This window comes from Nicotiana tabacum, chromosome 18, assembly GCF_000715075.1.
Source record: "Nicotiana tabacum cultivar K326 chromosome 18, ASM71507v2, whole genome shotgun sequence".
Taxonomy (NCBI): Eukaryota; Viridiplantae; Streptophyta; class Magnoliopsida; order Solanales; family Solanaceae; genus Nicotiana; species Nicotiana tabacum.
Window position 1 is genome coordinate 55648162 of NC_134097.1, and position 12977 is coordinate 55661138.

A 12977-nucleotide genomic window follows, 5' to 3' on the forward strand; every position below is an offset into this window, starting at 1 on the left:
TTTTTGATTATCAGTAACCCGAGTTCTTCTAAATTAAAGCTTTGACCGAATTCCACTTTTTGGTTAAACACAAGATTCGTAAATTCTTTGTCTATCTTCTTCTGACAAAGCAATAACTTTGATACCTCTTGTAACGAGGGACTCCGGATTGTCAGTCCTTTCTTCCGCTTGAGAGCTATCTGTTAACTCTATATCTTTATGGTTTAGGTTAGCATCAAACATCATCGGATTAGATGTTGTTAGCATGTCCTTGAAGGATAACTTAGTATCTAGGTTGGATTGTATGGAAATGTCATGATCAATATCAGGTGGTTTGGGTGATTTTTGGCCTGGGGATTCATGATTCTGGAGTTTCGTTTGAGAGAGGAATTATGAAAGTAATTTCAGCCTCGTAGTCTTACAACATGCTCTCTTTATGATCTTAAAATTCCTTGTGTTCGGTAAGAAATGTTCTTTTATGATACAGCTTTTGCAGGCACGCAATATATTTTCTTATATTAATAAAAAAACATTTGCTTTTTTTTTTTTAAATATCGGATGTTCCCGAAGGGACATAAAAAATCATTTACTTAATTCTCTTAATATGTGATTAAACTATCAAAATCAATTGTACTAGCATACCGTTTCTCCGACGATTCAACAACAAAAAGAGGACTTTCTGGCCCCACACCACTTCCTTTAAGATCGAGCCATGGTGGGACCTACACATTGCGGGATTGCCCACTCACTTCTATCAACGTGCCCACAAAACCCACTAACGTGCTCGGTTCCTCAATTTACCCGTTCCACTTGCCAAAGCCTAGCGCGTGATATCCTTTCCCTTAATCTCGCGCGTAATCACTGAGGTCCATGTCAGACTCTTGCTCCAAGACATTCCTTCAAATTCCGTATCAAAGGTACAACCAGGATGCGTAATTGTACAACTTCTTAAGGCATATTCTCTTTTTTTCTTCTCACACGCACAGCACACAGTGGAAAGACAGTTATACTCCAAAATCTCGCCGTCGGCCCCCACTCCTTCTCTCTCCTTTCCCCGCCTAATTTGTGGCCGGCCGTTCGTAACGGTCATATTTCCGATCACTTTCTCTCTCTAAAACTCCCTGTTGGAGTCTTTCTCTATCTACTCATATACATATCGAGGTTGTTCTTTGGTTGACCTCGGTGAGCGGACTTCATTAGTTGTAGTCAATAAATTCAGGTGGGCAGGTCGAGTAGTAAAGATCACGGTCGAGATGGTAATGTGGCGCTTTGCGGGCCACAACTTATGATTGCAGTGTCAATGAGTTGTCAGAATCCGAAAAGGCCGCCATTGCTTCGTTCTGAAGCTGAAAATGTGCCTCAAAGAAGACCGAAATCGAGAGAGGTTACATCTCGGTACCTATCGACATCATCTTCATCTTTTATCTCAACAACGTCATCTTCGAACACAAGTAGTTATTCATCATCGTCGGAGTCAATCGCATCACGGCGGAGTCAATCACCGATGGTTACTCGTCCCGTTGCAACGCCGGTTCAGAATTCCGGTTTGATTAAGCGGTCGCAGTCCGTGGACCGGAGACGGCCGACGACGCCTGTGACAAGGGAAATGCCTACTGCGGCAAAGATGTTATTGACCTCCACAAGGAGTTTATCGATTTCGTTTCAAGGTGAGTCGGTTTCATTTCCTGTTAGTAAGAAAAAACCTGCTCCTACCTGGAACAATTTGAGTAGTGCGAGGAGAGGTACGCCGGAGCGGAGAAAAGCTGGACCGGAGTTAGTTACGCCGGCGAATGATCGGGTATTGAGTGATCAACAACGGTGGCCGGGGAGATTAAAACCGGTGAATTCAAGTTTTCTGACTCGAAGCTTGAATTGTGGCAACGAAATACCGAAATTTGGATCCAGAAGTGTACTTAGGTCATTATCAAAATCAGTGATTGATGACAATCATGGAGTTAAAATTGCAGCTAAATTGAAACCACAATGTGGTAATGTGGTTAAGCTCAATGTGAATTCAGATAGTGAAAGTGTTTCATCAGGGAGTACTTCAGGGGTCTATGAAGGTGGTAATGTCGCTCAAGGGCGAGGCAGTTCCCCTGGTATAGTTGTGCCAGTGAAGTTTTGGCAAGAGACTAGTAGCAGGATCCGATGCAGGGCGGAACCTGGTTCACCAGTGTCCAAAAATAGTGGATTGAAAACAGCGGCTCCTTTGAAGCAAATGTCTAATAGGAGAAATTTGATTGATAGTCCCACACCATCACCTTGGGGTATGCCAGCTTCTAGAGGTTTTGTATCTCCTCTTCGAGGAGGGGAAAGACCAGCTTCACCAAGTACTGTGGTGGTGCTATCCTCAAATTCTCTATCAAGGGGTATGCAAAGTCCAACAAGAACAAGAAATGGTGTTACGGGTACTCCAGCTTCTAGAGGTTTCGTATCTCCTCTTCGAGGAGGGGCAAAGCCAGCTTCACTAGGTAAGGCAGTGGCACTATCCTCAAATTCTCTATCAAGGGGTATGCGAAGTCCGACAAGAACAAGAAATGGTGTTACGGATACTCCATCCACAAATTCTCTATCAAGCGGTACGCAAAGTCCTACAGGAATAAGAAATGGTGTAATGGCTACACCATCAAAAAATTCTCTATCAAGGGGTATGCCCAGTCCTACGAGAATAAGAAATGGTGTTACGCGTACAATACCTAATAATGCTTGCATTATGCCTTCAAGTTTGAGTTTTGCTGCCGATGCGAGAAGAGGAAAAGCTGGGGAGAATCGTATCAGTGATGCACATGAACTGAGGCTACTGAATAATCGGCAAATTCAATGGCGATTTGCCAATGCTAGAGCCGAAGCTGCTCTAACGTCACAGACAGAGACATCAGAGGTAATGGTTTTCTAGTATGCCACTGGTTCTCTAGATGTTGGTTAAAAACGGGTCTATTGTACAATTTTTTTATTCAATAGTTCACAAAGATACTGAATATGCAGCATCATCTTGGATTTTACTATTGGTTGCCAATCTTTGTATCGAGTATAAATGTGGAAAAGCTATAAATTCTTAAAACCCCAAACAAATAAACTCTCTGACTATGGTTCTCTGAATGGTGTACTGTGCTTGACTGGTTGGAAGAGTGAGGATTGGAGGAATGAAGTAAAAAAGAGTAATGGTTGTTTTTCTTGGTATGTTTGGAAGTAATGTTGAGAGGTATGCAACTCTTGTTGTGTTTCACTCTGTTTCTCTTTATACCTAACAATTTGAGGTTTACCAATGACTTTCTCTCCTTTACCATGACCCTCATTTTCATCGTACCAAACATAGAATGTGTAGCTTGAAGGTCTCGAAGGCATCCATATTTGCTGAACGACATTAATGTTAAACCAAGCTGTCAGAGACTGCTACTTATAGAGGTGTAAAAGTTTGTGATAGATAAAAGGATTAGTTTCTTCAGACATCTGGAAGTTCATGCGAATATGGGCCAGGATTGTATGTTAGGAACTCATTTTATGATTTTGACAGAAACAAACAGGAAGTTTAATGCACAGGCATATAGCGCATTTGAACCATAGTGCATGCTTAATTGCGTGAAGAAAAAGAAATATAGTAAAACTTTGGAGGGTTCACTGCACTGTGTAAGTCATCATGTTGATTGAGAGATCCTTCAATCTGGAGTGGTGAATTGTGGCCGCTTTATGCAGGAGAAGCATGAGAAGTGTCTTGAGCAAGACCTTTTCTTCTCAGTTTCATGCATTTGTTTTGTTCTTATGTTTTATTCTTTTTTCTAAGGGTAGAGATTTGGATTGTACTAGTCCAAATTTGGAGAGTGACTTCAACTAAAATTTTGTTTAGAGGAAGGATGTGCACAAGCTCCATAGAATCAAGCCTGTGAACTTAAGGTGCACTGATAGTAGAAAGATGGGAGCTCTGTTGAATTTTAGGATATGACCCGGGATAGAAGGATGTGGAGGCCGAGGATTAGGGTAGAAGGCTAGTATGTAGTAGAGAGTTCCCCGTTCTTTACTAGTAGTATTAGTAGCATTCTTGTATTTCCGTATTCTTTGATCTCTAGTATTTGCTTGTTGTTTTGTTCACTTTGTGTATCCTATTTCCCTGATTGTTACTATTTGATGCTACTTTTTCTTTTTCGGCTTCTCTTTTTCTCCACTTTTTCCTTATCGTCTTTTATCTCCCTCTTCTTTCTTTCTTCTTCCTCTTCTTCTTCTTCGTCCCTTCTCTTCCTTTCCACCTTTTCTTGAGCCGAAGGTCTATCGGAAACGGCCTCTCTACCTCTCCAAGTAGGGTAAGGTATGCGTACATTACATACTATCCTCCCCAGACCCCACTTGTGGGATTTATACTGGGTATGATGTTATTGTTGTCTGCATTAGAAAAAACATTTTGTTTCTTGTCAGAGCTTGACAGCTGCTGAATATGTTCTGAAAGACTTTAACACGTATAGATGTTTTATGAGATTGGACGAGATATCTCTACTTCTTCCCCACTTATCTGTTTTCTCGATCTGGGTGCATTATATTAGGGTCTCTGTTCTTCAGTTTGTCTGATCTTTTGGCAAGCTCTATTCTTTTGATAAGCTCTATTCTTTCAGTCTAGTTGAAAATTCAAGTGCTTTTATTATTTTAGTAGAAATTGCATGAAATTTTGGTGCTTCTCATTTAATTATTTTGTACTAGAGGACCCTGTACAATGCATGGTTGGCCACTTCAAAATTACGGCATTCAGTTAAGTCCAAAAGAATCCAGCTGCAGTTGTTGCAACAAAATGTGAAGTTGTATTCCATCCTCAAAGGACAAGTAAGACTTGCTTCCTTTTTTTTCCAAACCAAGCTTTAGGAATCCGTTGACGTACATAAAATTTGCTCATATAACCACGTACCCATGAATTGCAACTGCTCGCAATGTAGATATTAGATGTGGGAATATGCATATGAATGTGAAAGGCATTTGAAGAAATAGAAACAAAGAAGAAACAAGATTAAAATTGATGATATCGTAATATTTCCTATTCCATTTTGTCCAAAAGCATTTTTACTATATTTGGTTGTCTATCTGTTGCTAACGCCAGTAGGTGAACTAAACCATTCACTATGGAAACATTTTTTTTTTCATGACCGCAGGTGCCAAGTTTGGAGAATTGGGATCTGACAGATGGAGATCACTCCAATTCCATGTCAGGAGCTATATGTGCTCTGGAATCAAGCACTATCCGTCTTCCTGTTGTTGCAGGGGCTGTGGTATATCTTTCCTTTTCATTCTAACTGAAATTATATTTTCTTATTGATGTTTTGAGTGCTCTTCATGTTAATTTTGCAGTTTTAGGCTGAGGGGATAATAATGTTCTTTGGTTGTAATATCAACAGGCAGATGTTCAAAATGTGAAATATGCTATCTCTTCGGCCGTTGATGTGATGCAGGCAATGGCATCCTCCATTTGTTCTTCACTGTCAAAGGTGATCTCATTCTCTTGTCTAATAAATAAATGAAACTTATGGCTAGTGGACACTTATTTTTTCAAATGCCAGGAAAGGGAAATGTGTAAGTAGCTAATTTGACTATTGTATTAAAAGATGTCCAAATTGCTAAATTATTAAGCATCTTTTGTGTTTGAGGTTTGGTGAAGAAGCACCAATCAAATTGAGCCCATATAAGTTGCTGAATGAGCGATCCTTTTTTTTAGAGTGGGTGGGTCGGTGGGTGAGGGGAGGGCGGATAAGAGAGCTATCCTTATAGCAAAGTGCCAAAGTCAAGACCCTTTGACCACATTTATTCTTCTTCTTGTTAGCATATATACACGTGCAAGCAATGCATAATACAGAACTATTTTTATCCTTATGTTGTGATTGATTCACTATGACCTGTGATTCACGTGTCAGGAAATCCAGCACAAAGAGAATATGGCGACCAAAATGGAAGATATCTGACTTATAACAGTTCTGTTATACAGAAGGAAGTTGTCTCATAAGACCTATATCTCTCAAAATCTTTTCACTTAGCTAAGAGCATAGTAGAATGGAAGCAAAGGATCTTTATAGGAGATACCAACTAGTTCAGATTAAAGATGAAATACTTACATTACTTCAGATGTTTGCCCGAAATCTTTTTAGCCTAGTTAGAAACTTAAATGACAGTATAAGAATAAGTGGAACCTCTAATTTAAATAATTGATTTACCTTAAAAGACAAATTATTTATCAATATTACACTAAAATGAGCCTCAAAGCTTGAATAAACTATAGAGGTTTCATAATAGAGGACCCAACCTCAACTACTAGTATGGGATTGAGGCCTAGTTGATTGACTCACTCAGTGCAACACGGCCTACTTGATTGATTGATTAAATTAACAACAACAACATACCCAGTATAATTCCACAAGTGGGGTCTGGAGAATATTGATTAAATTAAAAGTTGCGCAAATCTAAACAACCAACCTTCACTTAGGCTTGTAAAATGTATTTACCACTCCGTGTTAGAGTTCTTTAGTATTCCTTTCGCTTGTAAACCTGTGATTGGAATACGCCATGCCTTTGGCAAGTTAATCTCATATATTTTTATTATCTTTTGCTGGTTGGTCTGGTCCAAACCTACCTCCCCAATTTATAATCTCCTTCACAACGTTTGCGAATATATGGTTCCATTTTCCTTCCTCATGGTATGGGCACCTCTCTTACTCCCCCGACCTATTCCATAAAACCAGCTTTCCTTGTTCAGTTGTCCCATAATATTTGGTCTTCTTCTATAGTTGATAATGTTTTTATGGAGAATTTTTAGTTTTTAGATAATTAATTTTTTCTCAAATACAACTTATTGAGGATTGGAATGAAAAAGGACACAAATGTAGCGAAATAGTATTTCTTTAAGACTGGAAAGGTCTTATCAAGTTCATAGTATTATGGAATATGAGTTCCCTTTATTGACTTCTCCTTTTGTAGGTTTACACCATGAATGATCAATCATTAGTGTGAGAACAGTTTGGAGAATATTTGGAGGAGTTGCCGTAATCACATATTTACACCATGGATGTGTCTTGAGTTTTTACTTGTTGACATAATTATGGATGGGCTAACTAATACAAGTTTGGTTGATGAAGCTTCCCTATTTAGCAGATGATTTTTTATTTATTTATAAAGACTTAGCAAGGGTTGTCTTATAAATGATGAACTAGCAAGGGAGTCAACAAAAAATTTGAACTTGCAGTAGCACTTAGGAGACTAGAAGTTTTAGGATAGGTAGAAGCAAAACAGAATATATGTACTTCAAGCTCAGGTTCTGAAGATTAGCTGGAATTCTGGTGTCTAAATACTGACAATTCAGATAGCTAAACTTAGTCTTCCAATTACACTACAAAAACAGGAGGTATTTGCGGCGGTTACTTCTTCATATAATGGCAGTTTCTAACCGCCGCAATGTGCATTTCTATGTATTAATGGCAGTTCGTGAAACCGCCGAAATCACGTTCGCCACAAAGATTATACGGCGCTTTTTTGGTAACCGCCATAATTCACAAGTTTATATAACGGCGGTTTTGGATGGCTGTTGAAACCGCCACAATGTACAAATTGTCTAGTCAATTGAAATGGCCTGTTTCGCATGTATAAAGCGTCAATATTATTTATATCTTCACTTATTTATTACTGTAACTTTTGCCTTTCAATGTCACACATGCAAGTTTATTACTTCTTTATGATATATTGACACAGATATAAAGGAAAAATCAAGTAAAATATTCATTATATTAAAAAGAATATTAAGTAGTGTAAAATTACAATACCAAATGTGTTAAAATCTCAAAGAACTACTACTTAATAAGGTTAAAGGAAAACTTAAGTCAATCCTAACAATAATGACTAATGGTTGCATTCATGATACGCATTGTTACTCCCGTTTGAACATCTTCAAGTGCCGTCCACTTCTTGAATCAAGTACCTGCAAGAAATACGTCTCTAAATAAGTATCATTTGCTGGGGAAATTTACACTTTTATCTTTTGCTCTTTTCTGCAGTAAGACTAGAATGAAAATGTCATCACTATCGCAATTAACATGAACTTTAAGGTGGTCAAGTAGAGAAATCTTATAAAACCTTTGCTTTAATAATGATCCAGCAGTCAATCCTCTTGTTATGCAGCGCAACTTCAGCTTTGCTATATGTTTTGAATGCCTTCAGTTCAAAAAGAACATTTCTCAAACGAAAGAAAAAGAAAAGGAAACAGCAGAATAAGAGAAAAATCAAAAATTGAAAGACATGAAGATATTATACAAGTGTTGGTGCACAAATAATATGCACGTAAAGAAGATTATTAGATCAGCAAGTGATGAATCTTTGTGCAGTTGCCTAGCAAATACTAGGATAGCGCGAAACAACAATGAATAATTGTTTCAAACACCGCCACCCAATTTGTTGTTCTCCGTCCTTTCACCTTTTCCTTAAATACATTACCTCCTTACTTCACAAACTCACAAACACCGCAATCCACTGACTTCTCTTCTCGTCCATTTCCAATTTACCATCCCGCGTTTCGTCATTCTCACATTCCGTCAATGTGATATTTATTCTAGTCAATACTACTACTAACTATACTAACATGTTGAAGTTTTGCCAAAAGCAGAAGATCCATTGCCTGCGCTTGAAAGAAAAAGAAAAAGTTCTATCGAAAAAGAACAAGTGAAAAGTTTGATTACCACATAGGTTTTGAGTTACTGCAATCTTCAATAAAGCAAAGAAACTCAACGAATAATAAGAACGGCAAGCAAGAATAGAGATAGCAATGACTTGAGCTAGTTGAGAGAAAGGTAGGTACCTTATGATAATTGTCACACACTAAATAGTTTTGAGGAATTGAATAAATTCTCTTGCTGATTTGTTGAAGTTCTTCAGTCCCTGAACCATCATTCATATAGTTTAAGTTAGTGATTAATATACACTCTCAATAGGAAAAACATAAATTCCTTTTACAGTTTCTCCAAGGTCACCAAAGATCATTGGAAATTACAACCAGACCAGTCACACTCTAAAGCCAGGTGTACCTCACTTGATTTATTGCTAGCCAATATATATACCACTTCTTGCACATCCAAAATAGGTGTGCTTGTGTCAATGCACATTTTGGCAGAGTTTATCTTTTACATGAACTTTCAAAATCAGCATTAGAAAACTATTGATGTGATTATTTATAAGATATTATTCCACCAAAGACATCTTTTGCCTTCTATCAACTAAAAGATCCTACTGTACAAAAAAATAGAGATCTCTACTTCCTTCTACTAATTTTAATTTTATATCTAAATGGGGAAATGGGGAGAGTAAGCAAGGAGATCTAACAAGAAAAAAATAGGATTACCTCAACTATCCGAATTGTGTATGCCTCTGTATAACCTGTAGATAAGTAAACAAAATGAATGAAGTGGCCTTAAGACAAGGAGAAAGTAACACATCCTAGGAATACCAACTCACGGAAACGATCCAAATCAATGGAAGAAACACTAATTTTGGATATTTGGAAAAACAAAACTCCACCACTATGTATTTCAGAAGTTTTGACCTGTAAAGGCAGGATATTGATTTTTTTTATTATTTTTTTTTTTGATAACCGTGGTGTCCGGGCCAGCTTGCACGCACCTCGACTAATTCCACGGGATACCTGCCACCTCCCACCAGCAACAAGTACGAGGTAACTCTATCCACCAAGGCTTGGATAGATGGGAAGAAATCGCCTAGTGTTTTTTGTCTCCGCTGGGATTTGAACCTGAGACCTCATAGTTCTCACCCACTTCATTGACCACTAAGCCACACCCTTGGGTGCAAAGGCATGATATTGATATCCAACAATGTCACCAAATCCTTTGCTCTTTTAGATATAGGAATACCACCTCCTGTTGAATATATAGTACCACATTAAACCCCTTTGTTTTGATAAACAATAGGCTCTCAAAATGCAAAACAGTAGATTATAATAGGTTTGTCATCCAATAACTATGTTGACAGAGCAAAGCAAACCAACAATAAAATCCTAGATCCACATCAATACATAATCAATACAGAGCAGAAAGGAGATAAAAATAGAGACGACCTGGCTGAGCTTTATTTGGAGTTAGGAGTTTGAATTGCTGAAAGCGTGACGGTGACGGAGTTTAGCAAACTCTATGGGAGCTTCATCGTAGACCACAGATTCGCCATTTCTTCCCAATCAAAGGTTCTACTGGCCTTGAATGTCACAGTGTTTGAAATAGAAGGCCTCAGCGAGAAGAGGAGTAGTAAAGGATAGAGTAGGAGAGGAGAGAAGAGAGAGTCGCCGGCTATGGCGATCTGATAAATCGCCGCAGGGGAGAGAAAAAAGGGTTTATTAGGAAAGTGAGTGTCCTAATTTGTGTGAGAGATACACTTTCTCCAAATAAACCAGAAAAGTATGAAAATTTTAAAATAAAAATAGCGTCGTTTTAAACCGCCATTTAATATGCTAAAACCGCCGCTTTATGGATGCATCATTGACGGCTTAAAATTTGCCGTATTATAGTGCTATAATGGCAGTTTTTGATAACCGCCACTTTAATAACGCCATAATTGTTCCGTTTTTTTGTAGTGCAAGAGAATGCCATATAAATGAAGATGTCCCACAAAATTAAAATAGAATCGATGAAACATAGGAGTGGTACGAGAGTTCATGCAATATAAAGATATTTATTAAGACGAAAGACAAGTTCAATGGAACAATTGAATGTTAAATGTGAGCGAATATTGATCCTCTAAGAACCAACAAACTTAGAAGATGAATGTTTTCAAAATGCAGATGTTAAAGATGGATGAGCAGTCATACAAGATTAGTAAGGTTCGGAATTAAAACATGCAACAAATGCTGCAAATAGCACAGATAGAAGATAAAATGGGAAATAGTCGTCTGAGATGGTTTGATCATGTATTCTTATGTAGGCATCTGAATGAGTAGTTCGTAGGTGTGATAATATGATAACTGAAGGTTATAAATATACGAGGTAAACATTACTAACTTGGAGAAAATTCTCCCAAAAGTATCTTAATTATCTCTGGTTCAACTTAGATTTAGTCAATAACAGAACAAAATAGAAGTAAAATAATCCAATCTCTCGTAATATCTCAGTTTCGGCAATTTAATTTGTATGGTACGTTTGTCCCATCTTTTTAGGAAACTTCAAATCTTAGATTATGATGGTCCTTATTTCCTATTTTACATGCTTGGACAATGTGAGCATCATAAAGTGTTTCACTTGGGGTCTGATCATTTAGTTTGAAATGTGGAAAGCTCTTCTTTCATCAATCTTTCCTACACAACTGTAACTGCTCTGTGGTCTTCGTTAAAACTATACTTTTGCACAGAACTACTTTTTGTCCTCAAGTATAGGAGTCATCTCAATGTGCTTTCTATCAGTTAAATTATGTTGCTTTAAGAAATGATAAGATGTGTCAGACTTTATGGGATCAAACACAGCTTGCACATGGAGTGGTAGGAAAAACATTTGATTCTTCAAAAATTCTCAGATGGCTGTAAGGTTACCTGTGTAAGGCTGTAACAGGGTTTTGAGAATTATCATTTTCAAATGAAATTTGCTGGACGAGGTATCTATACTGGCTCTCCCTTTCAGTCAGTTCAGCAAACTTAAGAGCAAGACCCTTCTGGCTTTAGCTCATCTCATGTATGAGACGGACCAAAATGAGATGGAGACCAAAATGAAGTTATTTCCTGATACCCTCTGAAATCATTAGCAGTTCTTGCACCTCTTTATTTCTTACGGATTTGAATTGTAGTCTGCCTACTGCTCTCACATCATATTCAAAACTCCGTTAAACATCATTATTATACATGTGAACAGGTTGAGCAGGTGGATTTGTTGGTACATGAGCTTCAAAATGTAGCTGGGAGCGAACGTGCTTTGCTTGACCAATGTAGAGATCTCTTGTCATCACTGACAGCTGTACAGGTAACATGGAGCTCATTTCTTACCTTATTTGCGAAACGATCATTTTTATGTTGCCTTTTAATCTCATTCTTCTTGTCAATTATCTGTTCAGAACTGACAGAAGTTTGTAAAACAGGTGAAAGATTTTAGCCTGAGAACACATTTATTACAAATGAAACGCATGGTTTCTTGCTCTTCAACAGAAGTAAAAGATGATTAACTTCCTGATGGAAATGCAACTCTTCTTTATCCAAGCACAAGGCAAGTAAAGGTGATTAACATGTGTAGAAATTTGGTTTCTGTTGTAGCTAGAGTTACCTGCTTCAGGTTGGGGGAATGCTTTTCTGTAGATGCGTTCTGTGTGCATCTTTGGTAGGAAATTGCCCTTTTCGTGTTTCGTAGGAGCTTGTACTCGGGTTTATAGTATCTCAAACATGTGTAAATGTGTATATATGTCGTCTATGGTTAAAAGTCCTATGAACGAGTTCCATATGAAGTGAAAATTTGCAGAAACGCATTTCGAAACCCCTATGAAGTTCATCATAAAATTTGATAAATAACAAAATCTCGAGATAGTATATTACTACTTTATTTCCTACAGGGTGGCGAGAAATTGAGGTGCAAAACAATTGCGAGTGCAATCATCAAAACATTATGCAATGTACTCATTTTTGGATTCTCTAGAAGGTCCTTAGCAGCATACGACCAACACACCTATAGGAGGGGCTTTACTGTCTTTTCACCAAAATTGAAAGTCAATTCTCTTTTTTTATCTTTTCTTTTCTGTCTCTCCCTCATCAATGGTGACTCCGCCAACAGCAACAGACATAAAACTGGGAAATAGATTAAACATAAACAACTTCTCTTAAAACCATTTTGGGTGACGGAAATTTTTCTTTCGTTGTTTCTTTCTGTTTGTTTCCTCTACATTTATTTTAAGCAAATATAAAATTAGAAGATGTGAAGCTGATTGAGAGGTAGGGGTAAGATTTGTGTATACACTGCTCTCCGCAGACCCCACTTGTGTAATTTCACTGGATTTGTTGTTGGGTGAATTGA

At 37.8% G+C, this 12977-nt stretch overlaps 1 protein-coding gene and 1 long non-coding RNA gene across 3 annotated transcripts; one reads left to right on the plus strand and one right to left on the minus strand.

Moving 5' to 3' along the window:
* The first annotated feature begins 953 nt into the window (after positions 1 to 953).
* On the plus strand, positions 954 to 12443 carry LOC107801341 (QWRF motif-containing protein 2-like). 2 transcript variants are annotated; one of them, XM_016624651.2, is made up of 6 exons: positions 954 to 2860; positions 4666 to 4785; positions 5109 to 5225; positions 5352 to 5441; positions 11832 to 11939; positions 12055 to 12443. In XM_016624651.2, the coding sequence occupies exons 1-6, from the start codon at positions 1265 to 1267 to the stop codon at positions 12136 to 12138; spliced, it is 2115 nt and encodes a 704-aa protein (XP_016480137.2). In that variant the 5' UTR covers positions 954 to 1264; the 3' UTR covers positions 12139 to 12443. The 2 variants fall into 2 exon arrangements, with proteins under 2 accessions (XP_016480137.2, XP_016480138.2); XM_016624652.2 differs by lacking the exon at positions 4666 to 4785 and having other exon boundaries at positions 958 to 2860.
* LOC107801342 (uncharacterized) lies at positions 7693 to 9745 on the minus strand. The gene is made up of 5 exons (XR_012702065.1): positions 9607 to 9745; positions 9329 to 9363; positions 8789 to 8868; positions 8071 to 8148; positions 7693 to 7915 (listed from the first exon to the last, which is right to left on the minus strand). It is a non-coding gene; the product is annotated as an uncharacterized LOC107801342 (long non-coding RNA).
* Positions 12444 to 12977: the final 534 nt, after the last annotated feature.